Source organism: Amblyomma maculatum, chromosome 7, assembly GCF_055883805.1.
Source record: "Amblyomma maculatum isolate TAMU_Amacu chromosome 7, ASM5588380v1, whole genome shotgun sequence".
Classification (NCBI taxonomy): domain Eukaryota; kingdom Metazoa; phylum Arthropoda; class Arachnida; order Ixodida; family Ixodidae; genus Amblyomma; species Amblyomma maculatum.
Genome location: NC_139350.1, coordinates 46,216,030 through 46,240,672, shown reverse-complemented (window position 1 = coordinate 46,240,672; position 24,643 = coordinate 46,216,030). Strand labels below are relative to the sequence as shown.

Genomic DNA, 24,643 nt, shown 5'->3' with positions numbered 1-24,643 from the left:
AACTCTTTCAAATTGTCTCTAAAATGTACAGATTTCAACCAGTATTACGATTTTATGAATCTTGCTTGAAATTTTACGGAAAATATAGTATTTGCAAAAACAAAACATGAAAATTGATTAAAACTACGCCCTGGTACTTTGCGCTGCCACGAGAGGACAGCATGTATTCATAGTAGTATCATCATCAGTAGCGGCAAGGTTGTAGTGACAGGGTGTCTACCGACCGGGAAAACCGGGAATTGTCAGGGAATTTTAAGATGCCGGGAAAAGTCACAGAATTGTCAGGGATATTTCGAAAAAGATTGCAGAGTCAGGGAAATTTCCCAATGCCCGCTCGCCCGCACGTACCAGTAGCTGCAGGTGCGGCCAGGCGTAGCCATGAGACACCACGAGCGCAATGAAGTTAACGCTTTAAAGTGCAGCTGTGGCGGCGTGTTCGCACTGGCCTCCGAGATTCGTGTCGGTGCGTGACACTATACTAGATGGCGGACGCCACCACTCAAAGTATCACCATCATCACCTAATCGTTGTTTTTCATCTCTCCTCTCAGAGGCACTTGCATAGCACTCCATTCGTTCGTAGTAGTTGCCGCTCTTGCGTTTCCCGACCAAGCACACTTGGCTCTGCGTGCACGCTATGATTTTTCTTACCACGTGCGTTTCGACCTTCAGTTTGAAAGTTCGTGTTGTGCTCCTGAAGTGAACATATGTGTGGAAGTGACGATGTCACTGTCAAAGAAATGCTGCTTCAACCCCGACTGGACAAACCCGGAAATTTCCGCACATGCAAATTGGATTAGGCCTGTGCCAAATGACCCAAATAGTGCTCGCTGCACAATGTGCTGCAAGAAGTTCTTCTTGAGCAACATGGGGAAAACGGCAATTACTAGCCATGGTGAGAGTAAGAAACATCAAGCTGCTATGAAATCTCAGCAAAGCGCTTCCCAGACTCGGGTCGTCTCATTTTTCGAGACTGTGACAAATAGCGGCTCGCCTTCCACAACGTCAAGGAGTGCTTCGTTCGGAGGTAGCGCTAGTGCTTGTAGCGCTTCAGAGCTGCGTCCAGCCACCACCACGGAAGCACTTAGCCCCTCTGTGAAGACATCAGTGAGTAGCTTTCTATTGAAGAATAAAGTTACTAAGGCCGAGATCATGTGGTGCTTGAACACTGTAATGACCCATGGATCTTTTCGATCAGCGGCAGCCTCTGCCTCGCTGTTTCCGTTTATGTTCCCTACATGTGAGGTCGCCACTAAAATGCAGCTTGGAAAGGACAAAGTCGGATACACAATTTGTCATGGTATTGGTCCATACTTTCAAGAGAAGTTGCTGACAAACCTTTCTAGCCTTCCTTATTTAGTGGTTGCATTTGATGAGTCGCTCAACAAAGTCACTCAGAAAGAACAGATGGATGTACTGATCAGGTACTGGGACCAAACTGATGCCACTGTGAAAACACGCCACCTAACTTCATGTTTCTTGGGGCACACCACCGCAGAAGATTTGGCTGTTGCTTTTAGGAAAGCCACAGACGGTATTAATCAAATGAAGATACTACAAGTGTCAATGGTTCAGACATCTTATAGTAGCGCGAACAAAAACACACACAGGACAGGGTACAGGACGGGCCAAATGTGAACTTGAAGTTTCTGAGGTCCCTCAAACAAGAACTTAGAGAATCCGACTCAACCCACCAACTTCTTGACATTGGAAGCTGTGGACTCCATGTTGTCAATGGTGCATTTAAAACAGGCCACTCTGCAACGCACTGGGATCTGGTAGCGTTTCTTCGTGGGAGCTATAATCTATTCAAGTATGTGCCAGCACGTCGTGCAGACTATATCCAGTTCACAGGAAGTGCCCTGTTTCCATTGAAGTTCTGCCCGGTAAGGTGGCTTGAGAATAGCAAGGTGATTTCAAGAGCGCTTGCTATTATTCCGAACTTGGTGAAATTCATGGAATGCTCTAAGCAAGCGAAAAAGGCGCCAGCGTGTGCTAGCTACAGCATTGTTGAAAATGCAGTAGGGGACAAGATGCTGCCTGTTAAATTAGCTTTTATGCTATCAATTGCTGAAGACCTGGAACCATTTTTGGCTGAATTTCAGACAGACAAGCCTATGGTGCCCTTTCTAGCCCCTACACTGGATTGCCTGTTGCGGTCATTGCTCGCTAGAATCGTCCAGAAGGAAGTCCTGCAAGCTGCCAGCACGTCCACCAAGCTACTTAGGATTGACTTGGAGAAACCTGATAACACGATTGTTTCTACTACATTCAACATTGGGTTTGCTGCAAAAAATGAGCTTCGCACGATCCCCACACCATCGTAGCTGGCTGTGCTGAGCTTCAAAAAAGACTATTGCATTCCTAAAGAAGTGTTCACAAAAAGTGATGGAAAGGTCACCGTTACAATACAAGTTGACCAGAGGATCGAGCTGCTTGGATCCAGCTATCGCATTGTCTCCAGAGGTTGGTGCAAAGCAACTGTGCATTGCCCTGGAGGTGCTAACAGAGCACCAGTGGCTGACTGGTTTGGAAGCTGAGCGTACCCACCGTTCCTATGTTGAGGTATGCTCATTGAGCTCTGCACAGGTGGCATTGACCAACTTTGACAGAAACGAGCAGGGGCTGGACACGCTCTGGTTTGAATTGTGTTCACGCAACCATAAGGAGCTATTTTCCTTCATCAAGATCATTCTTAGCTTGTCCCATGGAAATGCAGCTGTGGAATGAGGGTTCTCAGTCAACAAAGAGTGCCTTGTTGAAAACCTGAAAGAGGAGTCTCTAATTGCGCAAAGAGTAGTGTATGACACAGTCTCGGCTATTGGAGGTGTGGCCAAAGTTGAGGTCACAAACACAATGATGCAAATGGTCCGCAGTGCCAATGCCCGATGAAAGGAAGACCTGCAAAGAAAGAAGCAAGAGAGGTTGGACACATCGGATGCCGAAAGGAAGAAGAAGAGAGTGGCTGCTCTTGTAAAAGAGCTTAAGCAAAAGAGGCAAAAGGTCATTGACGATGCACAGTTGCAGGCTGCTTGTCTTGAGGAAGAAATTAATTCTCTAAAACAAGGTCCCTAAAACAGCTGACCAATGTTTTCTTCTCTCTTTGACAGCAGATCAGTTGTTTTGTACACCTGAATAAAATATTTTGCATTGTGCATAATGTCTATCTATGCAATATATTCGTTTTAATGGCATTAGTCGAAACTATTTTTCAGGACTTCGGTCAGGGAATTGGAAATAGTCAGGGAAAACCTGGAAAAGTCAGGGAATTTAAAAAAAACACTTTGGTAGACACCATGAGTGACTTCTGTCGTCTACTAGGGGGGGGGGGGGCACGGATCCATATCCAAAGCTCGATAGCACTTCCGCAAACCTGTTGCCATGCCTGTTGCCGCTGTTGCCTTTGTAAGTGCCGGTTGTGGTCTTTAGTCACTTCAGTGTTGGCCTTGTCCTTTGTTTGACTAGCTGCTTTGTCCAGCAGAGTGCTACTTGGTGTTTTAGCCGTAGCTTCACAGTGCAATGGCGGGCTTGAAGCCCCGGTTTTTCCAAGTATTTTTAAAATCGCATATGGCAATTTCCGTGCTCCGTGCCGTCGAAGAACGGGAAAAAGCTCGGATTTTGCACCACGTGCGCCTGTAACGTGAGCATTTCACAAGGTGGCAAGTCTGACATCAAGGTCCACATTGCTTCTAAAAAGCATCGGGTACGTGCGAGCCACGGACAGCCAGGCAAGCCTAGAAAGTTTTGTATGCAGCGACAACAACCTCGGTGTGATATGTGCAGAATGCCTCTTCACAGCGTTTTTAGTTGAGCACAACGTCCCACTGAGTGTCGGCAATCATGTCGGACTGCTTTTCCGGAAGATGTTCCCCAAGTGCGAAGAAGCGAAACACTACGCCTGTGGATGAACAGAGACGACGTCAATTGCTCGGGAAATGGCCGCCGACAGGGAGACTCCTTTGCTGGATGCCCTGAAACAGCAAGTATTTTCGATCGCTCTGGATGGCAGCTCTGTCACAACAGGGAAGCTCTGCCCTGTTGTTGTGACATATTTTGTTATAGAGACGAATAGAGTCAAAAGCTGCCTTCTTTGCCTCAGAACAATCTAAGGGGAAGCGATGGGTTACAAGATTGGAAGTCTGGTTTTGGACGAGATGAATTTCAGAAATTTCATCATCATCATCATCATCATCAGCCTGATTATACCCACTGCAGGGCGAAGGCCTCTCCCATATTTCTCCACTTAACCCGGTTCTGTGCTAGCTGCATCCACTTAACCCCTGTGAACTTCTTAATCTCATCCGCCCACCTAACTTTCTGCCGCCCCCTGCTACGCTTTCCTTCCCTTGGAATCCAGTTTGTTACCCTCAGCGACCATCGGTTATCCTTTCTTCGCACTACATGTCCTGCCCATGTCTATTTCTTCTTCTTCATTTCCACTAGAATGTCGGTAACTTGAGTTATTTCTCTGACCCACTCTGCACGCTTTCTATCTCTTAATGTTACCCCTACCATTTTTCATTCCATAGCTCTCTGGGTTGTCCTCAACTTAAGTAGAATTCTCTTGGTTAGCCTCCACGTTTCAGCCCCATAGGTGAGTACAGGCAAGATGCACTTGTTGTATACTTTCCTCTTGAGTGATACCGGTAAGCTGCTAGTCATAATCTGCGAGTGCTTGCCAAATGCTCTCCATCCCAATCTTATTCTTCTTATTTCCTTTTCATGGTCCGGATCTGCGGGTACTACCTGTCCTAAGTAGACATATTCGCCTACTATTTCCAGTATTTCGCTACCTAATGTAAACTGCTGTTCCTTCCCAAGGCTGTTGAACATTACCTTAGTCTTCTGCATATTGATTTTCAAGCCTACCTTTCTACTTTTTCTGTCTAGGTCATCAATCATTATTTGCAGTTCATCCCCCGAGTTGCTTAGCAAGGCAATGTCATCAGCAAATCGCAGATTACTGAGGTATTCTCCATCTACCCTTATCCCTAACTGCTCCCATTCCAAGTCTCTGAATACCGTATTTACTCGAATCTAACGCGCACCTTTTTTCCGATATATCGTGTCCAAAAATTGGGTGCGCGCTAGAATCGAGTACGACCCTAAATCTCCGATATCATATCGCCATCGGCATTTCAAAATGGCCGCCTGGTATGCACTTCGAGCCTACTAGCTGGTCTAGCTGTCTATGCCTAGCTGCAGTAGCGTCCTTCGTGTGCTCTGGTACATGTGCTTTGGTTAGCCTACCCGTTTTCTGCGATTGACCGACCAGTATGGACGTGCCGAAGATTCGTCGAGTTCATCATGATGCCGCATTTAAACGGAAAGTCATCGTGTGTGCAGAGACGGACGGAAATCGGGCCGCATCACGCGCATTCGGAGTTCAGGAAACATGCGTGCGGGACTGGCGCAAGCAGAAGGAAAAGATTTTCGGCAGCAAGGCTACACGAAAAGGTTTCAGTGGACCGAAGCAGGGCCGGTTCACCGAAATAGAAGAGCGGCTCGCAGAATATGTTCTAGAGCAGCGAGCGGCGCAGCGGCCAGTGACGACGGACCTGCTCAAAGTCCGGGCGATGCAGCTAGCCCTACAAACAGGGCTAACGCGGAGCGACTTTAAAGCGAGCAGGTGCTGGCTGTCTAATTTTATGAAGAGAAAAGGCTTTTCTCTTCGAAGGCGGACAGGGATATGCCAGAAGTTGCCTGAAGAGTACGAAGAAAAGCTGCACAGTTTTCAGCGGTTCGTTCTAAGTTTGCGCCGCAAGTACGGCTACCACCTCGGCCAGATTGGAAATGCCGATCAGACACCGCTGTACTTTGACATGCCTGCCACCACAACCGTTGAACAGAAGGGGGCGAAGCAAGTGCGCGTGTTGTCTTCCGGCCACGAAAAAACACTCGTTACCGCAATGCTTTGTTGCACCGCGGATGGACACAAGCTGCCCCCGTATCTCATATTCAGGCGCAAGACGCTCCCGAAAGGAATCGTGTTTCCGAGTGGCGTGATTGTGCGCGCCAATGAAAAAGGTTGGATGACAACGGACTTGGTCGCCGACTGGATCGATAACGTCTGGCGCAAGAGACCCGGCGGCAGTTTGGGCCTGCGTGCGAAGCTTGTGCTCGACGCTTTCAAGTGCCATCTCGACCAACGCATCAAGGACAAGCTCGCTGCGTGCAACACCGACCTTGTCGTGATACCAGGTGGCATGACATCGCAGCTCCAGCCGCTCGATGTTTGCTTGAACAAGCCAGTGAAAGATAGGATTCGGGCGCTGTACACCGAATGGCTTGTGAGTGGCTGCCATGAATTCACTCCCAGCAACAGAATGAAGCGTGCCTCGCTGCAAGAGTTCACTGGATGGGCGAAAGATGCGTGGTGCACGATACCGTCTGCCATGGTCATCAAGGCCTTTAAAAAATGTGGCATATCGAATGCCATGGACGGCACCGAGGATGAGATGCTTTGGTCCGTCAGCAGTGACAAGGAGTTGTCTGACAGCGACGACGAGTGAACCTTGTGCCGGCATAGTGACAATCTTGGCAAGATAAGCCGTTTCCTTTTGTGTGTGTGTTTTTTAGTGCACCGAGATTAAATCTTTGCTTTTCCAAACGAGACAAAGTTGTATTGCTGTATGAAAGCGTTAGGTGCGCGGTACTCTTTTTCGCGGAGAACGGGTGCGCGTTACAATCGGAGCTTTTTTTTTTTTCGGGGGTGGGGGTCACGAAAAACGGGTGCGCGTTACAATCGAGGGCGCGTTAGATTCGAGTAAATACGGTACTTCCTCTAAACAAGCTGTGAATAGTACTGGGGAGATTGTGTCTCCTTGCCTAACACCTTTCTTTATGGGAATTTTGTTACTTTCTTTATGCAGAACTATGGTTGCTGTGCAGCCACTATATATATCTTCGAGCACTTTCACGTCCGACTCGTCTACCCCCTGATTTCGCAATGCCTGCATCACCGCCGAGGTTTCAACTGAGTCAAATGCTTTTTCGTAATCAGTGAATGCTATGTATAAGGGCTGGTTATATTCCGAGCATTTTTCTATCACCTGATTGATGGTATGGATATGATCGATAGTAGAGTACCGTTTCCGAAACCCTGCTTGATCCTTTGCTTGACTGCAGTCTAAGGTTGTCCTGATTCTATTAGCGATTACCTTAGTAAATACCTTATACGTAACAGACAGTAAGCTGATTGGTCTGTAATTTTTAAGGTCCTTAGAGTCCCCTTTCTTGTGAATGAGGATAATGTTTGCATTCTTCCATGGTTCCGGTACCGTCGATGACACCAGGCACTGCGTATACAGGGTGGCCAGTTTTTCTAGCACGATATCCCCCCCGTCCTTCAGCAAATCTGTAGTTATCTGATCCTCTCCGGCTGACTTCCCCCTTTTCATAGTTTCTAGTGCTTTCTTGACCTCGTCCTTCGTCACTGGTGGAACGTCTGTTTTCCCCTACCGCCAATCTCATTACGGTCCTGCCTACTTTGGCTACTGTAGAGAGCTGTATAGAACTCCTCGGCTACTTTGACTATCTTGTCCATATTAGTGATGACGTTGCCCACCTTGTCCCTTATCGCATACATCTGGTTTTTGCCTATGCCCAATTTCTTTTTTACCGCTTTAAGGCTTCCCCCGTTCCTTACAGCATGCTCAATTTTCTCCATGTTATACTTCCTTATATAGGCCATCTTGCGCTTATTGATTAGCTTTGATATCTCGGCCAATTCGATCTGGCCTGTTGGATTGGAAGCTTTCATACTCTGGCGTTTCTTAATCAAATCTTTCGTCTCCTTAGACAGCTTACCGGTATCATCTCTTACTATCCTACCGCCTACTTCTACCGCGCACTCAGTAATGATATCTCTGAAATTATTGTTCCTTGCCTCTAGGGTAATGTCGCCATCCTCAGTTAGAGCTGAATATCTATTCTGTAGCGAGATCCTAAACTCTTCTGCCCTCCCCCTCACCGCAGATTCGTTGATGGGTTTCTTTCTTACTAATCTATTGCGTTCCTTCTTCAGATTTAGGCTAATTCGGGACCTCACCATCCTGTGGTCACTGCATCGCACTTTCCCGATTACCTCTACATCCTGCACAATGGCGGGGGTTGAACACATTATGAAGTCGATTTCATTTTTAGTCTCTCCGTTAGGACTTTTCCATGTCCATTTCCGGTTCTTCCGTTTGCTGAAGAAGGTATTCATAATTCGTAAGTTATTGCGCTCTGCAAACTCAACTAGTAACTCCCCCCTGCTATTCCTAGAGCCAATGCCATAGTCACCTACTGCCTTGTCTCCTGCCTGTTTTTTCCCTACCTTAGCATTGAAGTCGCCCATTAGTACAGTATACTGCGCTTTTACTTTTCGCATTGCCGATTCTACATCTTCATAGAAGCTTTCAACTGCCTGGTCATCATAGCTACATGTAGGTGCATAGGCCTGTACAACCTTCAGTTTATACCACTTATTAAGCCTAATTACGATGCCTGCAACCCTCTCATTAATACTATAGAATTCATCTATATTACCCGCTATATACTTATTGACAAGGAAACCTACTCCTAGTTGTTGCCTCTCCGGTAAGCCTCGATAACACAGTACATGCCCATCCTTCAGTACAGTATATTCCTCATTCGGCCTCCTAACCTCACTAAGCCCTATGACATCCCATTTCATACCCTCTAGTTCCTCTAACAGCACTGCTAAACTAGCTTCACTAGCTAGGGTTCTAGCATTAAACGTTGCCAGGGTCAGTTTCCAATGGCGGCCTGTCCAGCGGAGCCAGGCTTTCTTAGCACCCCCTGCTGCGTCACAGGTCTGACCGCCGCCGTGGTCAGTTGTTCCGCAGCCGCTGGTGACTGAGGGCCGGGGTTTTATGGAGCTTATCATAGGAGGTTGTGGCCAATTACTGCACCAGGGTGGCCAACTCCTGTTCTGGTGAGGGAGTGCGTTGCCGGAGGTGTTCACCAGCATCAGGTCGCACCCCAAACCTGTGTATGCAATTCCATCGACACGCGGATTATTTTTTTTTTTTTCATCCGGTGGAGAATTGCGCGGCACCGGGATTTGAACCCCGGTCCTCTTGCATGCGAGGCGGATGTTCTACCGCTACGCCACCGCTGCACTCCGAAATTTGCCTGTCGGCAATCTGCTGGCTATGTTTTCGAACAATGCTGATGTCATGATCGGCAAGAAAAGCAGTGTTTCTACTGTATTGAGAGAGGTCATGCCAAATATATTTGGCATGACCTCTCTCAATACAGTAGAAACACTGGTCCCCCGCTGGTCCAGGCGGGAACGAGAAAGCGAATTGCTGGCATTCAGTCCTCCTGCCACATAGAACGTACTGTGCATGCTTGGCAGGCATGCTGTGGCTGTCGTCTTCCTTTGCACCGAGACCACGATGGCATGCCACAGGCTCTACCAGGTTTGATAGGGGTTGGTTGCCTGTGCCATCTGATCAACTTGGCTGCCCAAAAAGGAGCTTCATGTCTTCCTGTGAAGGTTGATGAGGCATTGATTGACATCTTTTTCTACCTAGAAAAAAGCTTGAAATGAAAAGCTCTGCTTGAAGAGCTTCAAAAGATGCATTACATCAAGGTCAGAAAGATGTTAAACATTCGGTGACGCATTGGCTGTCGTTGGGGAAGTGTTTGAAGAGGCTGCTAGACCAGTGAAAACCACTGCTTAGCTTTTTTTCTATCAGAAACAAAACAGTGCTACAAGCACAGCTTGTTTCTGGAGTTGCACGAGATTCCAAGGACCTCCCCACAAACCCCCAAGAGCCCTGCGCTGACCTCAGTCTGCTGCTCACCTTCTCAAGACTGCTGCAGGCCTCGGGAAGAAAAGCACCGAAAAGCACCGACGGTGATGAACACTTCTAAAAAGAAAACGAGCTCATTCTGGACCTCAAGCGAAAATACTGAAACTTCATTGATATGTGCAGAATAGGGAAGAATGTGTGCAGTGTCCATTTATTACTGCATTTTATGAGCTCATTTGTTGATACAACATATGACATATATTGACATTATGACCTTGCCTGCATGAACCAATATGGCTTCTGTATACGAGGAATCCAGAGAAGCCAGCCACGTGACCTGTGAAGAGCACCTGTTTTATTTTTTGTCGTCGGAGCTAAGCAGGGCATGCTGCCTTTTTCTCCACAATGTTGTACCAATTTTTGAGAAGACAAACTCCCTTCTACCGGCACAGGCTCCTCAGGTTCATGTGCTGAGGGGCCTCTTGAGCCACCTTTTCAAGGATCTCCTGACTAGATATGTGCACCCAATTGTTATCAAGGGATATCATCATTGCTGGAAGTTGACTATGGAGCTGCAGAGAGCAAAAAAAAGGATAAAGACATAGTCATTGGCAGCACAACCTACTCTGTAGTTGCTACTCTGAGCATAAGTGAGAGACAGCAGTTCTCTGCTGTGCGGCTGTACTTTAGAGCAGCATGCGATTACATTCGCCACAAATTCCCACTAGAGGATGTCAACTTCAAGATGGCTGAAGTTGCTCAAGTGCAAGGTCTCGAGACTGCTTCATTCAGCTGCATACGTCATTTTATTATGGCATTCCTTGCTATTCTACCCCAGCAGAGTGGGGAATCAAGAGAAGATGCAGTCGACGCACTTGAAGTCGAGTTTGCCAACTTGCAAGCATACCAGGTCCCAGTGGACATATTGAATGAGTCAAGGTGTGACATGCAGTGGTCACAATTAAGAAATGTTCGAAGTGTCGATAGATCACTCAGGTTCCACAGAATTTCAATGGTTATGCTGGGCATCCTTTCTTTTCCCCACAGCAATGCTCAGTGCGAGAGAATTCAGTATTGTGAACAAAACTCTAATGGAGTTCCGCTCATTTGTGTGTGAGAAAACGCTCAAAAGTCTGCTGATGGTGAAAGGGCACCAGAGTGGAACTTGCTTTGAGCAAACTTACACAGAGAAGTTTCTCAAGCAGCCAAAGTCTGCAACAGCAGAATCACTGAAAAAATAAATAATTCCCCATTGGAATGTTTGCACATTACTCTCCATGACCCAGATTTCACTTATGGTTGCGAAAATGTGAGCAAGCTTGCTGCGAAAGGTGCCCCCCCCCCTTCATGATGGATTTTTCTAATTTTCAAATCTTCAGGTCGACAGGTATGCCTTTGCTTTTTCCTCAGTGTAATACTGTTGCATCATCTGAGCAGCTTGCATGAAAGTAAATCTTTGGTGTTTACTTCCCCCCAGGTGTTGCTGCTTCTTCAGGAACAAAAAATGAAGACAGGAGGACACCAGAATAAGTGACTGGCCCTGGTGGCTTCGGCCACCCTGCAGTGGATGTCCCCTTCCGATTCCAAGGAGAGTGGCCTGTGGTACCACACACACAACAGCGCCACACACTTCTTCCTTAGCCTTCTAGTGGGAACATTATTTATGCAGGACACTGCTCCTCCAGCACCACCCCAACTGAACTGCTGGAAGGGTTTTTTTCCTTCGATACTCGGTCGGTTGAAACACTTGGTGCATTTGGAGTGGCTGCTCCTCACTCCCTTGTGACTTCCACTTGTGGCCATAGTGTTGGAAAGCAACAATGGGAGACAGGTTTCTTTTCTGCACAGGCAATCACGGTGGCCCAGCTGTCTGTAGTGCAGTGCCTGTGCTGGATGGTGGGCATTCCCCAAGGCGAAATTCCAACAGAGCATGCGCTATGCATAGCCCCTGTTGCATGGTGCCTAAGGCAAGGGAGTAGAATGTTGCCATTTCAACCGTGTTAAACTGAGCAGTGTCTCAGCCCTTTGTTGTTGACGTGTGCCACCTCGGCATTTGCGTCAAGTGAGTGTACAACTGTGGTCTAGAATGAGAATACACACATACACAGTAGGAGTGTGCAAATATTCTAAATACAAATCGAATATGCTTTTATTGTATTCATATTCGAAAACTTGATATTCAGAATTTTCAAATATTCTTAAATTACTGAATACACCAATAATTTTGCCACACTGCACGCTTCACCGCAGTGCTCGACCGCGTGGATTATGCAGTGAAGCATCCTCAAAATGCGACAGGGCCGTTTTGTGGAGAGAGACTTTCTCTGTGCCATGCAGTGGTGGTGCAGTGGTTAGGGCACGCAACCGCTATGCCCAAGGATGCGGATCAAATCCCGGCCAAGGCAGCCACTTTCCGATTGGGGCGAAAAGCGAGGAGCCCGTGTGCTGTGCGATGTCAATGCACTTTAAAGAGCTCCAGGTGGTCGAAATTTTCGAAGCCCTCCACTACGGCGTCTCTCATGGCCTGAGTTGCTTTGGGACGTTAAACTCCACAAGCCAAACCAACTACTTTCTTTGTTGTAAGGAGGGCCCTTCCAGCAATGTGAGCAAAGTGAAGTACTTGACTAAACTGGGAACAAATGCCGTTCTCACTTCAGTTTCATCTCAAATGCAACTAATGATCAATGCAGCTTTTCACCAGATAAGGTTACTGTGATGCAAATCATTTTTGAGTTTCTTCAGGTCCATTTGACTATTTGTGGTTTCGGTTAAAGGGACAGAACACTGGCCAAAATATGCCATGAGATTATGGTGGAGATGAAAAGATCTTGCCTCATATAGTACAGATCGAGCACTACATTATCAAAGAAAAGAGGCTTTACAATTTTAATTTGCCATTCAGAATCGCATAAAAACAACCGAGGTGCTATCTAGCGGAGAAACCCTAGCATTTTCAGTGTATCCCTCCACGTGACTACATGTTAGCCAATATCGCTGATTTTCGTAACTGCACATTGCTCTTTTTTCTTCTAGGAGCGCTTGTCATAATTTATTATATTTTGCGCTCTCTCCAGTGCGTCTTTAAATAAAAACCACCCCTGCTTTCTCACTGCGAGAGGTATGCCTTCAAGTTTTGCCACTAGATGACACCACAGTGTTTGCAATTTCGTTAATGAAGCAGTGACAGGGCCCACTAAAACTTTCGTCTACGAGGGCGTGCGTTACTGTGCCGTAACAACATTGAGTGTAAAACTAAAAAGGACTTTACTCTACGCAAAAAAAATGTTTGATTACTGTCTGGCGAGTGAAAGTTATTTGTTTTTGGTACGCCTTTTTTGTCTACCACCAGTCATCGTCGAGGCCGCTGCTCATGATTTCTAGCATCGGACTACATAAAAATGGCCGCACGCATTGATCGAAACATTCCCGGTAAAAATTTTCTACAGCGTTTCTAACAAAACCGTCATGGAATCGAACATTTTAGACATCAATCTTTCCACTGCGGCGAAAAAAAATCGAGACCTAAATGCCAGTGTTCTGTCCCTTTAAGTCGGGCATTTCTTTTCTTTTTTCTGGGCCCTTGAAGGCTGAATTAAGGAGAGTTTACAGTATTCCTCCTGTCATCATGCAGTTTCTTTCTGTACGAAAAACCACTATACAGAATCATGTATGAAATTTTTCTGGATTATTCGGTAGAGTATACACTTCTGTGCAATTTTAGTTTAATTTTATTTTCAAATAAGTAAACCCTCGTTAACTCAAAGTAGTAAAATCCGGGAAAAATTTTGAGATAAGTGGAGTTTCAAGTTAAGCAAAATGGCGAAAATTTCTGGCAACAATTCCTGGTGATCCGTTGCACGACGCTGCCGCCATCGCCTGTCGTTGCCGCTGGTGCACACCGCACGGAGTTACGGTACTCTGCGACCAGAGAGGCGCGTTTTCAGCGTTGCTTTGTTACCGCTCCGTCATTGTTCGGTCAAGGGGAGTACAGTTACGCTATATCCCGTTTCTAACACTACAGAGCTTAAAATACAATAACACTGATGAATTTTTTTTTAATGCATCGCGTTAAACAAAAGTCTCAATGCTGCTACACTGCGATGCATACTTGCATTGCAAGCAGTGACTTTCTCCTGCTCCTTTCGAAAATTAACAATATCTAGCTACACTCGCCTTTTTATTTTTCTTTACTACCCTACCAAGCTTTTACTGAATTGGCTTGATGGGCTCATATGCAGGGATCAGACGAAGTCAGCGTCTGCAGGTTCTTTGCTCAAACCGGACTAGGAAAGCACATTGCTCGCAAAAAAATAAATAAATAAAAGCCAGGACGGAAATTGAGTAGCCCAAAGCCTTCTGCGATTGGCTGCCTCGCGAGCTGCTCCCGGGTGACACGCAAAATTTTCTAGAAACCCAGAACCTGAGCGCGACAGCAAAGAGTGAAAATGCTTTTATGGCCCTTGGTCCGTCACACCCGTCAATGCTCCACTGCAAAAAATAATTCTCTGGAAAAAGTGAATTTTATTATTCTGGAAGGAAAAACTGGGGGGGGGGGGGGGGGGGGGGGGAATGCTTGCCTGCTTCGCGTTGGCATCCTGCGCAACAAAAGCGTCCTCGAGCTGCTGAATGCATCGCAAAAGCCGTTGGTCGCTGTCACTGCATTCAACTTTGTTGCGGGCACCACATACACAACAACAAATCAAATTGAACGCTTCATGCATGTAGCACGACGAAAGCACACAATTACTAAATCGCTCTTGCCAGTATGCAGATGCGAATGGCAGCTGACCGAACCACGCTGAACCGACTGCTCAATAAGACCCATCAGCTCCCTCGCGCGAGCGGTGCTCACATGACTGCTCCCAAGGCGAAACACGGCTGCGTCTGCGGGAATTTTGTATGCGCTCTTCAACGTGACCACATTCGGCAGCAAAGCGCTTGCTCGGAGCCCCTATCGCCTTTCGATAATGACCTTTGCCTTCGGTCCTTCCAGTCAAAATTTCGAGATGTCCACATTACGCCCGAAAAATGCTTCGAGATAAACAAGAGCTAATACATAGTGCCTATGGGAGGTGAAGGCATGGAGTGGTAAACTTTTGACTTAACCAATTTTTCGAGATAAGCGGGTTCATATTAACGAGGGTTTACTGTACGATGTGAATTCTGAAGTAAACAATGTCTGCTGTTTTCTAATTTTCAGTTTCTTTTTTTTCACTGACCAGACATTCGATATTCGAAAGCAGTTTTTTTCCCCTATTTGCATTCAATTCGAATGAGAAAAATGCAATATTCCCACACCCTTAATATATACCAGCCTTTTTCATTCTTATTGCTTTGTTTTACACAAGTTTTCATTTTTGTCTTGTAGCAATAAGGTAGAAGGCAAGATGACTTGGACAAGTGCTGAAGCCAATAGTGAGGTCTTAGCGACAGAAATGATGTCCTGACTATTACAATATTTTAACCAACGATGGTGCTGTGAGCCCTGTTGTCTGGCTCGGTTTCCCCTTTGCCGATTCTGTGCTTGTGACCACCATAATGGAGTGTGCCCTATGTACAGTACAGTTACCTGTGCTGCCTTGCACATAAGGAAACATAATAGGTGGAACAAAAGATGCTGCTCCTTTTTTCTCCTACTTTTTTACCTTATCTGGGCATGTTGAGAGCACAGTTGTTAATGTCTCACAGCACTCTTGGCCGAGAGACTGCAGGATTCATTTGTGTAAGGACTATTTGTCGCCTCTTCAGTAATGCAAAGGAAAAAACTTTACACCTGACGAGGCTAAAATATAATTGCCAATTTCAAGGTTACTTTTCCCTCCCTACCTTATCATGGTACCTAGCCATTTGGTCAACATGCTGTTTACTATTTCTCAATTACTGCGCATTTCAGACTACCTGCTTTACTCCCCCCCACACACACACAGTCCCATTTTCACATTTGTTTTACTGGAATGAATAGTTTTTGATCTCATGCATGCAGCTTTGTCAACTGCATATTACTCGTAAAAGTTCTGTGAATGTGTTCAAGCATGTGTTGTCACCTCCTTTCATTTCGCTTCAGTCCATCCATTCTTAGGTTTTTCTTCTTGTTAAGCTGGTTTTTCTTTTCTGCTGTGTGTTTTAACAGTGCATGTAATCCCACTCCTGCCTAAGGCCTTCTGTGAAGGCTGGCAGTATTTCTGAAATAAATAAATAAAATAAATAAATGTCAGACTGCGCACAATCGGATAGGGGATGAAGTAGGTGTGCTGAGCTCCTGAGGTCATTTTCAAACTCCTTTGCCAAAGGCTGCTTTCAAGGTGGTTTCTGAACTGAAATTTTGTTGTGAACAAGATAAGGTACTCCTGGATTCCTAATTATTGCATAAGAAAAAAAGTATCAAATATGTGACATGCAGTCGAATGCCTCTACAGCAAAATGACCTATATAACAAAGGATTTTATAAGTTTATTTATTTATTTATTGCACTTTGTAGCAAAAATACAATTTTTGCCGTGGGACCGAGGCTAAAGGTGACATACAAGTCACCTGACGGGGCCTTCGGCACCACAAATGACATGTGCAATACAACGCAGCAGGCACAGAGCAGCACAAAATAGTCAGTCATATGTGAGAATGTAATACAAACGCAAACCAGTGGCAAAATACATAAAATTCAATCTGTAACATACATCAAGGTAACAGTGTCAACAGTAATTGGTATTACACAACGGAAATAGGAAACAAATAATCACGTATGTTCCAAAAAGTACATCTTAATTTTTTTTTTGATGGCAGCATTCCTATCTTTCGTATGTATCGTGAATGTGTGTACAACGAAGACCAGTACAGCGAATTCGCCTATACAACGAAGGAATTCGGGCGTCCCCGATGGCTTATTCGCATCTTTACGAGTATATATAGCGGCACTGTCATTGCTCTCCGCAGCCGCCACTGAGTTACAGAGCGCGTAGGGAATACCACTACAAAGACCGCTCCGGCAATTCCGAATTCCGCAATAGCCAAGGTTACCATACACCTACGCAAAAACAAACAACAAAAAAGGCACGGAAGGCAGAGCTACCAGAACGTTTGACGAACGGCGCCAAAGCAGCCTGCCGGCAAAAAGCAAAACTAAAGGCACACCGGTACTCGCACTTTCTTCCGGATGTTGCGCTAAGTAGCAAGCTGTAGTGAGCCGCAGTAAACTGTGGTTAGCTGTAAACATGGAAGCCAACAGTGGCGACCGCAGTCAACAACAAGCGCAAACACTGCGAAAAAGCCGGTGTCTGCAGCGGCAGATTTTGCTCCGTACCAATTGGCAGCCTATGAAATGACATAATAACACTTGAATTAATGTTAAATTATGCTTTTATTGTTCTAAACATGCCTAACTCTCTATTGCGTGTGATAAGGTCTGCGACTTTTACAATGAAGCGACGTGTACAACGAAGGATTTGACAGGTTCCAAGCGCTTTGTTATAAAGGCATTCGACTGTACAATGACAATAGAAAAAATGAAGTTTGTTTACAAAGTGCTCAGATTTTAACAAAAATGTCATAAAGAACCTGCATTTGGCCTTATCCTGCATAATAAACTACCAAGAAGTTATCTAAGCACAAACAATTAGTAAATCTTCATAATTTTTGAAATGAGTTTTCCTAAGCTGACACACTTAATTACTCATTATGACAGCCATAACCTTTTTCTATTTGCAGGGATGCAATAGCTGAAGTAAGATTTGTAGCAATTTTTGGAGCAGAAAAATCTTTGAGCATAGAACCGAGGAGGCTAAGTTTTCAAACTTCAGTGACCGCATACAAATGGAAAAAGCTAGAGAATATGCATTTCTTCTTTTTTTCATCTAGTGTGGTTTGACAATTTTAATCAGGGGATCTTATCTTGCTTGTGAGACTCATAAGACAATGTTTTACTGTCTGTGAAATTTGTGCCGTGCGAGGGCAGCTCCAGAGGAACCAGTCACTGCGATCAGCCTGTGCCCAAAAGCGAGTGCAGTACAGAACAAACAAAAAAATAAGAAAAATGGCTACCAAAAAGCGAAAGGGCAAATCCCAAAAGCAGATAAGAAAGCAAACTGTAAACAAAGAAAACTGACGAGCGAGCGCATCTTCGTCCCGTGATTTATGCTTTCTGGGGGCTGGCAGTGACTCTTTGGTTTTGACTCAATATTTCGATTAAGGGAAGATAGGCAATGATATGGGATATTACGATATATATTTCGAGCACAGAGCGGACTATGTTTCAGCATCCGTAAGTGTTAATTTTGGCACTCTTGGGCCCTACTGAAACGTACAATACATGGAATTCAAAATCTAAGGCTGCTGCGTTTCCTGACCTGCTTCACATGCAACACCTCAAGCTGCATCAGCACAAGCGCAACGACCATACCTGAAGCACCTCCTACACTATCTGATGACGGGAAAGGGAATCTACCAGCGGGACAGCATAAAAACAATCTTGTCGTGCATGAGTAGCCCAGCAAAATACTAAAAATTTCCAAGAGCGTCATAAAAGACTGCAGATACATCCATTAAAAGCATGCAGTGCTTAAAACACAGTGTTAAAGTATTGCCCCAAAATCACAAGTACCACCACGGCCCTTTTCACAGTGCGATGCAGTAGCAGTGGTGCCTTGTTACAAACGGCCCCTTTGCGATATGTGGATACTTTATCGCACGGACTGTGACCCATGAGATGAAGCATCCTCGAACCACATTGGTTCAGCACACTCGGACGAGCGGAGGAAGCACGTGGATGCAAGAGAGAATATGAGTAGACGTTAAAAGCGGAGTGACGGCATCTCAAAATAAACTAAAAGGCCAGTGACATATGCTGCAGTGTCTAAAACATTGTGACCGCCCATATCACGACCGCAGGAAGTTGTCCCTGAGTATAGGCAAACATTTGTGGCTAGTCAGGGCATTTTTGCGCAGCGTAGTGCAAATTTAACAAGGTGAAGAAACAGAATATATTCCAATAAGAGAAAAACAAGCCATCCCTGGAAATTTTGCAGACTTGGTCCAACAGCTCATAAGTTCACCCATTGGCCTGCATCCGCCCTTAAATCGAGACCAACTGACTGTTACAGGTGGATGCTATACCATGAGCTCAGATATAGCCACAACTGCCCCTGCAGAGGGAGATGGAGAGCACTCAGCAAGCCTTGGCAAAACTAGCTTTTCCCTACATTCTCTTGTATGTCGAGTAGTGAGGTGCTGTCGATTAGCGCTGCTCTGTAGTCGTAACTGGAGGCAGTGCAGATCTAGCTGTTTCAACAGATTTCATGCCATTCATTTCAGCATAACTTACAGTGCTGTCCGGTGAGCAGATTTGTTCACTCTGTATGCTGGATGTTCTTTTGAGACTGAAGATTGCATAAGAAAGTGCCTGGCTTTTGTAGAATGCTTCATGCTACCCTTGACACCCAGTTTTCTCCGATACCTCACCCTGCTAAAGTGGTTGAATGCCGGTGTTAAGGCTTCTGTGGCACACTTCTAAACCCCCTCCCTCCTGTAGCGTGGCAATTCCATTCTATTTTTCTCATTGAAAAAGGTTGCCTAGGGAGATGTTTCCACAGTCATTTCCTTGCTGTGGTGATAGTTATGTAGCCTATGTGGCGAGCCAAAGATGTATGAGAAGGGGCGCCTAATATATTAGGGGCATGTGATGTAGCTCATTTTCTACATCACTTTATCCTGCATGGCTAGCTTTGTACTGAAACCTTTCGCTAAGCTTTTTATACCCACCCAAGCTGTTATAATCGGTCAGTAGCATGAAATCAGCAGAAAGCAGGCTTTTCTTACTTACCTCCCCATGCATATTTTCTTTCATTGCTTGAATGTTAGATGCAGGGGACCATAAGTCCTTCCACACTTCCTTTGTAAGGATAAGTTTGGTTGCTTTCGAGGCCGTTTCTGCTCTTTGTGCGAGTGGTGAGATGAATAAACAAAGAATGCAGAATGTTGCACATGTCTGGTGTAGTTATTTTTATTAAATTCATACAGCCAGTGACTGGCATGTAGAAAACACGTGACAGTAACTACATGGACGATGTGCCATTTTCACTTTGGCCATGTGTGTCTGGACTGGAAGGTTCTCCACAGGTTTCCCCCTGCTTTTCAATGGACACCTTTGGCTTCGCCAGGAAGATTGCTATCTCCTTCTGCCACGATGGGGTGGGCCTTGGACAGTAAGGGTTCCCACGGCCGGCTCCGGCTGAAATTGGAAAACAGCCATCAGTACTGTGCTGTGGATGTTGGCTGCAAAAGGTTTGGCTTCCATAGCTAGCAACCGTGTCACCAAACTGCACACCAATGATATGTTAATTACTTAGGGCATGTTGGTCCTCAAAGTCCGAGCTGGACAGGGCAACCTCCTGGGCTGGCTTTCCACCATAGTTAGGCTTTCAGTTGGCCAGATCTCTGCCCGGCCAACCAAACAATTATAGCAAAGGTGTGGCCTCTGCATGCATTGCATGCGTCTGCGGTTACAACAAATGATCACATTTGGCTTTTGCATCCTACAAGCAGTTTAGTAGCTCGGACATTTGGCTACAGAGCCCTAAGGTCTCGAGATCTAATCCCAGCCAGTGGTTCATGGATGCCCGCATCAAATCAGACCTACCAAAATACTATTACAGCACAGTTGGCAAAACATCTATGCAAAGTGCATGTAGTCTGCACTTGCACACAATCACCACGGTAACTCAACCTTGTAAGGTGATTTTTACACATATAATGTGCACTGCGATCAGTGCAAGTTTCGGGAGGTCTAAAAATTTCTGAAGCCCTCCAATAAGGTATCTCTCATAGCTCGACTCGCTATAGGAGTTTAAATCCTACAAAACCAACCAAACATTTTTAGCTGCTCAATAGTTAATTGGTTCAACACATTGTTTTGCAATTGTACGAAAAAAATGTTATAAAAGTAATTCGCACTGGTGCCTAACTGCTGCCAGCCATGAACCTGCAGGCTCTATTTTGACTACTTGGGCAATAGCTGAAGAGGGCTGCTGAGAAGCCTTAATCTGCTCGGCAATGTTTTCCACCATGAGTAACTTATCACTGAACTAGGACCTTGGCACTTTTTGTGTGCTGGCAAAAATCTCAATTACACTGCCCACTTTAACATTACGTGTCATCAGTGTTTCGATACTTCCTCAAACTGAGCATGCCTAAATATCCTGATAGCAGAGAGGCCAGCTGAGCAATTTACAATTGTGCACTTTGGAGGCAGTTTCACATCAATTCTGGCTACGACAAAAAGATTGGTTTTTAAAAATTAAATATACAGATGGAGCATCACTGTTTTGCACACCACCTGTTGCTCTCTAAATAGTGAGCGGTGCTGTGGTGGGTATGTTCTGCCTAACCCATATCTGATTTGCAGACAACCTTTCACTTCTGTGAAGAAACAGCAAAATTTGGTGACATAACATGGGATTGTAGGGCCCATCTAACCCAGAACTCGTACCTGATCCCTCAATTGATGAATGGAATAGAGTAAAGGCCAGTGAGGAGACTGATAGCCAAAACCGGACCATGGCATGAGCCTGTGTCACCCAGAATCTTCCAAGGTCTCTGATGCACTGCTCCCCACCTTGCCTATCCCTATCTGTTCTTTTCCCAATAATATTGCCCTTGACGATGTGTAGCACCTCGGTGCACCTTGTGAGCGTAACTCGCAGGCAAAGGGTGTACGCCAAAGTTAGAGTAAGCTCTACTATCAGGGAGCAACTTCGACATTCGCCTCGCTAGGTCCGACTGATCTTGACCTAATGAAGTGTAGGTGTCCACTGAAAAGTGACAGATAACTGCGCCTTCCTTCTCCAAAAAGGTGACAAAAAAAAAACGATAGAGTGGAATGAAAAGTTAGTGTTAAGGAAAAGCATTACCCCATCTGCTCAAAGACAAAGCTTCAGCATCTACCTGAACCAGATCTTTGTACAACCTTACTAAACCATAGTGGTTGCAAACAGTGGTGAGACGCACTATGGGTGCACTTCAGACTGACCCTGGCACAACAGCAGTGACTTTTTTTTTTTCTTTTTTGGCCACGCCTTTAGCTCTTTGGAGCTAAGCCAGCGACACGCTACTAAAGGTCGGCCACCATCACCATGCTTAAGTGGGGGTGGCTATGTCGCTGTTTGTTGACAGCTGTAAAAATAGTGGGTGTTTAGCATGGCTTTAATCTAGTTACATGAGCGAAAGCTTTTAAATAAAGCTATGCTTAAAACTCCACCATTTTTACTACTGTCGACAATCGCAATGCAGCGATCCCCATGTAAATGAACCCAATATTCTTTTCAGCTGAATTTTTTTCGGTTACAGGCTCCTCCCTGATAAATTTGGCGTCAACCCAAAGATTTCTGACCTGTTCCTAATTTTTTTTTTCTACCATCGAGACTGCACTCATGGTCAAAAGCAATGGATTTTGACAGCTTTGCAGCCAATTTTGGCACTGTTAAAAATCAAACAAACAAGGGCAACAGAGCAAAGTGACAGGCTACGGGCGCAACAACTCAATGCCCTCTTATGACAGTCGCTGGGCAGCTTCACCAATGGCGACCTAGAATTCGAGCCCAGAGGTGCAACAGCTCAAAAAGGACTGTAGAAATTTTTGGAGCTGCTCAGAGGAAAAAAAAAAAAAAGTCTGCACTTCGCAGCATGAATTAAAATTTTGGAGCTGTTACACAGAGAAGAAACTTTACTTTCAGGACAAAAATGAAGATGGGAAACTAGACCGTACGAATGTGATCTAAAGGAAATCTAGCCATAGGCACCCATCACCGGCACTGTGTGTACTTATGCTTGTAAATATTTAAGTCTTGAACTGCAAGGCATGCTATCACACACACACACACACACACACACACACACACACACACACACACACACACACACACACACACACACACACACACACACACACACACACACACACACACACACACACACACACACACACACACAAAACCATAATACCGAGGAGGTTAATTTTACAAAACTTAGGAGAAAATGGGAAAAACCTAGAGGATAAGCATTTCTTTTCTTTTTGTTTGAATCTAGCACGATTTGACAATCTTAATCGCAGGGTCTTATCTTGCTCCTAAGGCTCATAAAACAATATTTTACTGTCTGCGAAATCAACAATTTGTATTGTGCAAGGGTAGTTCCAGAAGAGTTCAATTCAAAGCCGTGACTGCGATCAGCCTGTGCCCAAAGCCAGCGCAGTACAAAAAAGAATATGGTGATTCAAAAGCAAACACAGAAAAGAGACAAAGAAAAACAGCGACCAAAAGGCTAAAGGGCAAATGCCGAAAGCAGGTAACAAAGCGAGTCGTAAGCAAAGACAAGAGCGAGTGCATCTTCGACCCGTGATTTACGTTTCCTATGGGCTGTCGATGACACGGTGGTTTTGACTCGATATTTTGATGTGGAAGTGAACGATGACTCCGAATATTAGATTATATACCTCGTGCACAGAGAAGATTTTATAGTATTTCGAGTTTTCAGCATCCATTTCACATAATAAATTTCACATGTGCAACCTAAGTTAGATTAGCGCAAACACGGAACTCATAACTGACGTACCTCCTACACTATCTGACTGTGGGAAAGTGTTTGGTTTGTGGGGTTTAACGTCCCAAAGCGACTAGGGCTATCTCTCTCTCTCGATCAGTGCCTCTTTTTGTGCAAAGGAGACACTGTTTAGAACCATGATGTACTACGTACAAAGGCTACCTCGAACTTTTGAAGATGCATACTGGCACAGCTGAGAACAGTAGATGAAAATTTCGATAGCCATACCTCGTGTCTTCGCCTTGTTTCCATGGCTCGGAGCTGGCGGTGCGCTCATGGATTTAGGGCCATTCTTCCCGCCAAAAGCTGCGAGAAGAACATGCCTTTAATTTTGCCACAGGTTTGCCCCCTTCTTTCGCCGACTACAGTTACCTACAGCAGAATTCAGACTTACCTCGATTAGAACAGTCGGCCTTGGTCCTCGCCATAGCGTCAGTGGTGTGGTAGTAGGGGATAAAATCGAGTGAAATACTGCGACAGCGAACGAAGCCTCCTGCTTCCTACCATAGAGAAAGGGATTCTGATTCTCTACCGTGCAAACCACGTGACCTTCCAACTTTCTTTGTTTTTGAGCGCGCAACGCCTTCTTGTGTGGTAACTTTGTACTACAGGTTTTGGCTAGGCCATGAGAGGTGAGAGGAAGCCGCGGATCCGCGGAGGCGATGCTTCCCGAGGAAAGGAGTTCTGGTTAGAAGAGCCTTCGAGAGGTGGCGCGCGAAACTAGCGGGGAAAGCCTTAGCGGGGAATAGGGTGCTCCTCTATTTTTTTAAGGCGGAGACTAATGACACGCACCGTGGCACCAGTAATATGCTGCTGCCACGCACAAAATACGTCATTCTACGTCATCATAAACTAAGCAAAAGAAAAAATGTGCGCAACAGCAAGTCAAATCTTTATAATACTAATCTATAACTTAAAATTGTGGCTTAAAATAAGTTATTGTTCATTTTCTTAATAATTTTAACTTATGTGTATCGGCCGGCGTTGGCATGGCGTTGGCATGGTAGATTGACCTTGGCGTTGGCGCGTTGGTCATGGCGTTGGTCGCGCATTTGTACCGCTTGTACTCATGGGTTATTTCCATGCCTATTTCAGTCGAAGCGTTTCGCGTACTCATATATCAAAGTTGCTAATCTCTGGATTAGCAAGAAGGATTGGAGAAATCCGCGCTTGGTTGCTACAATCAAGCGCGGAGTTTGGACGCGCTTGATTGTGACGTACAGTTGCAGACGAAGTTTTTCTCGTGTAGTGCAATTTCTAGCTTCGCTCTGGGCTTCGGGTTCGGCTGTGCAT

The 24,643-nt window shown here is 45.4% G+C and overlaps 1 protein-coding gene, 1 long non-coding RNA gene and 1 pseudogene across 2 annotated transcripts in view; 2 read left to right on the top strand and 1 right to left on the bottom strand.

The window, feature by feature from the left end:
- Window positions 1-14,249, top strand: part of LOC146183119 (uncharacterized) — a 38,928-nt gene extending 24,679 nt beyond the window's left edge. The window contains exon 4 of the long non-coding RNA XR_014708466.1: window positions 11,244-14,249. This is a non-coding gene — a long non-coding RNA (uncharacterized LOC146183119). The remainder of the gene's footprint in view (window positions 1-11,243) is intronic.
- On the top strand, window positions 723-2,922 carry LOC146183120 (uncharacterized; annotated as a pseudogene).
- A 5,465-nt stretch (window positions 14,250-19,714) lies between the features above and the next one.
- LOC146183118 (uncharacterized) lies at window positions 19,715-23,909 on the bottom strand. Its single transcript, XM_084609023.1, has 3 exons — window positions 23,745-23,909; window positions 23,579-23,656; window positions 19,715-19,985 (listed from the first exon to the last, which is right to left on the bottom strand). Exons 1-3 carry the CDS (start codon window positions 23,776-23,778, stop codon window positions 19,810-19,812), a joined length of 288 nt encoding a protein of 95 aa, XP_084465149.1. The 5' UTR covers window positions 23,779-23,909; the 3' UTR covers window positions 19,715-19,809.
- Between the last annotated feature and the right edge of the window lie 734 nt (window positions 23,910-24,643).

What these genes read in the sequence shown, in the direction of transcription:
- LOC146183118 (XM_084609023.1), bottom strand. Translation starts at nt 23,778, where the DNA reads ATGGCGAGGACCAAGGCCGACTGTTCTAATCGAG. An exon ending in GGCCGACTGTTCTAATCGAG is followed by an intron (nt 23,657 to 23,744) that starts GTAAGTCTGAAT and finishes TTCTTCTCGCAG; the next exon opens with CTTTTGGCGGGAAGAATGGC. An exon ending in AAACAAGGCGAAGACACGAG is followed by an intron (nt 19,986 to 23,578) that starts GTATGGCTATCG and finishes TTCCAATTTCAG; the next exon opens with CCGGAGCCGGCCGTGGGAAC.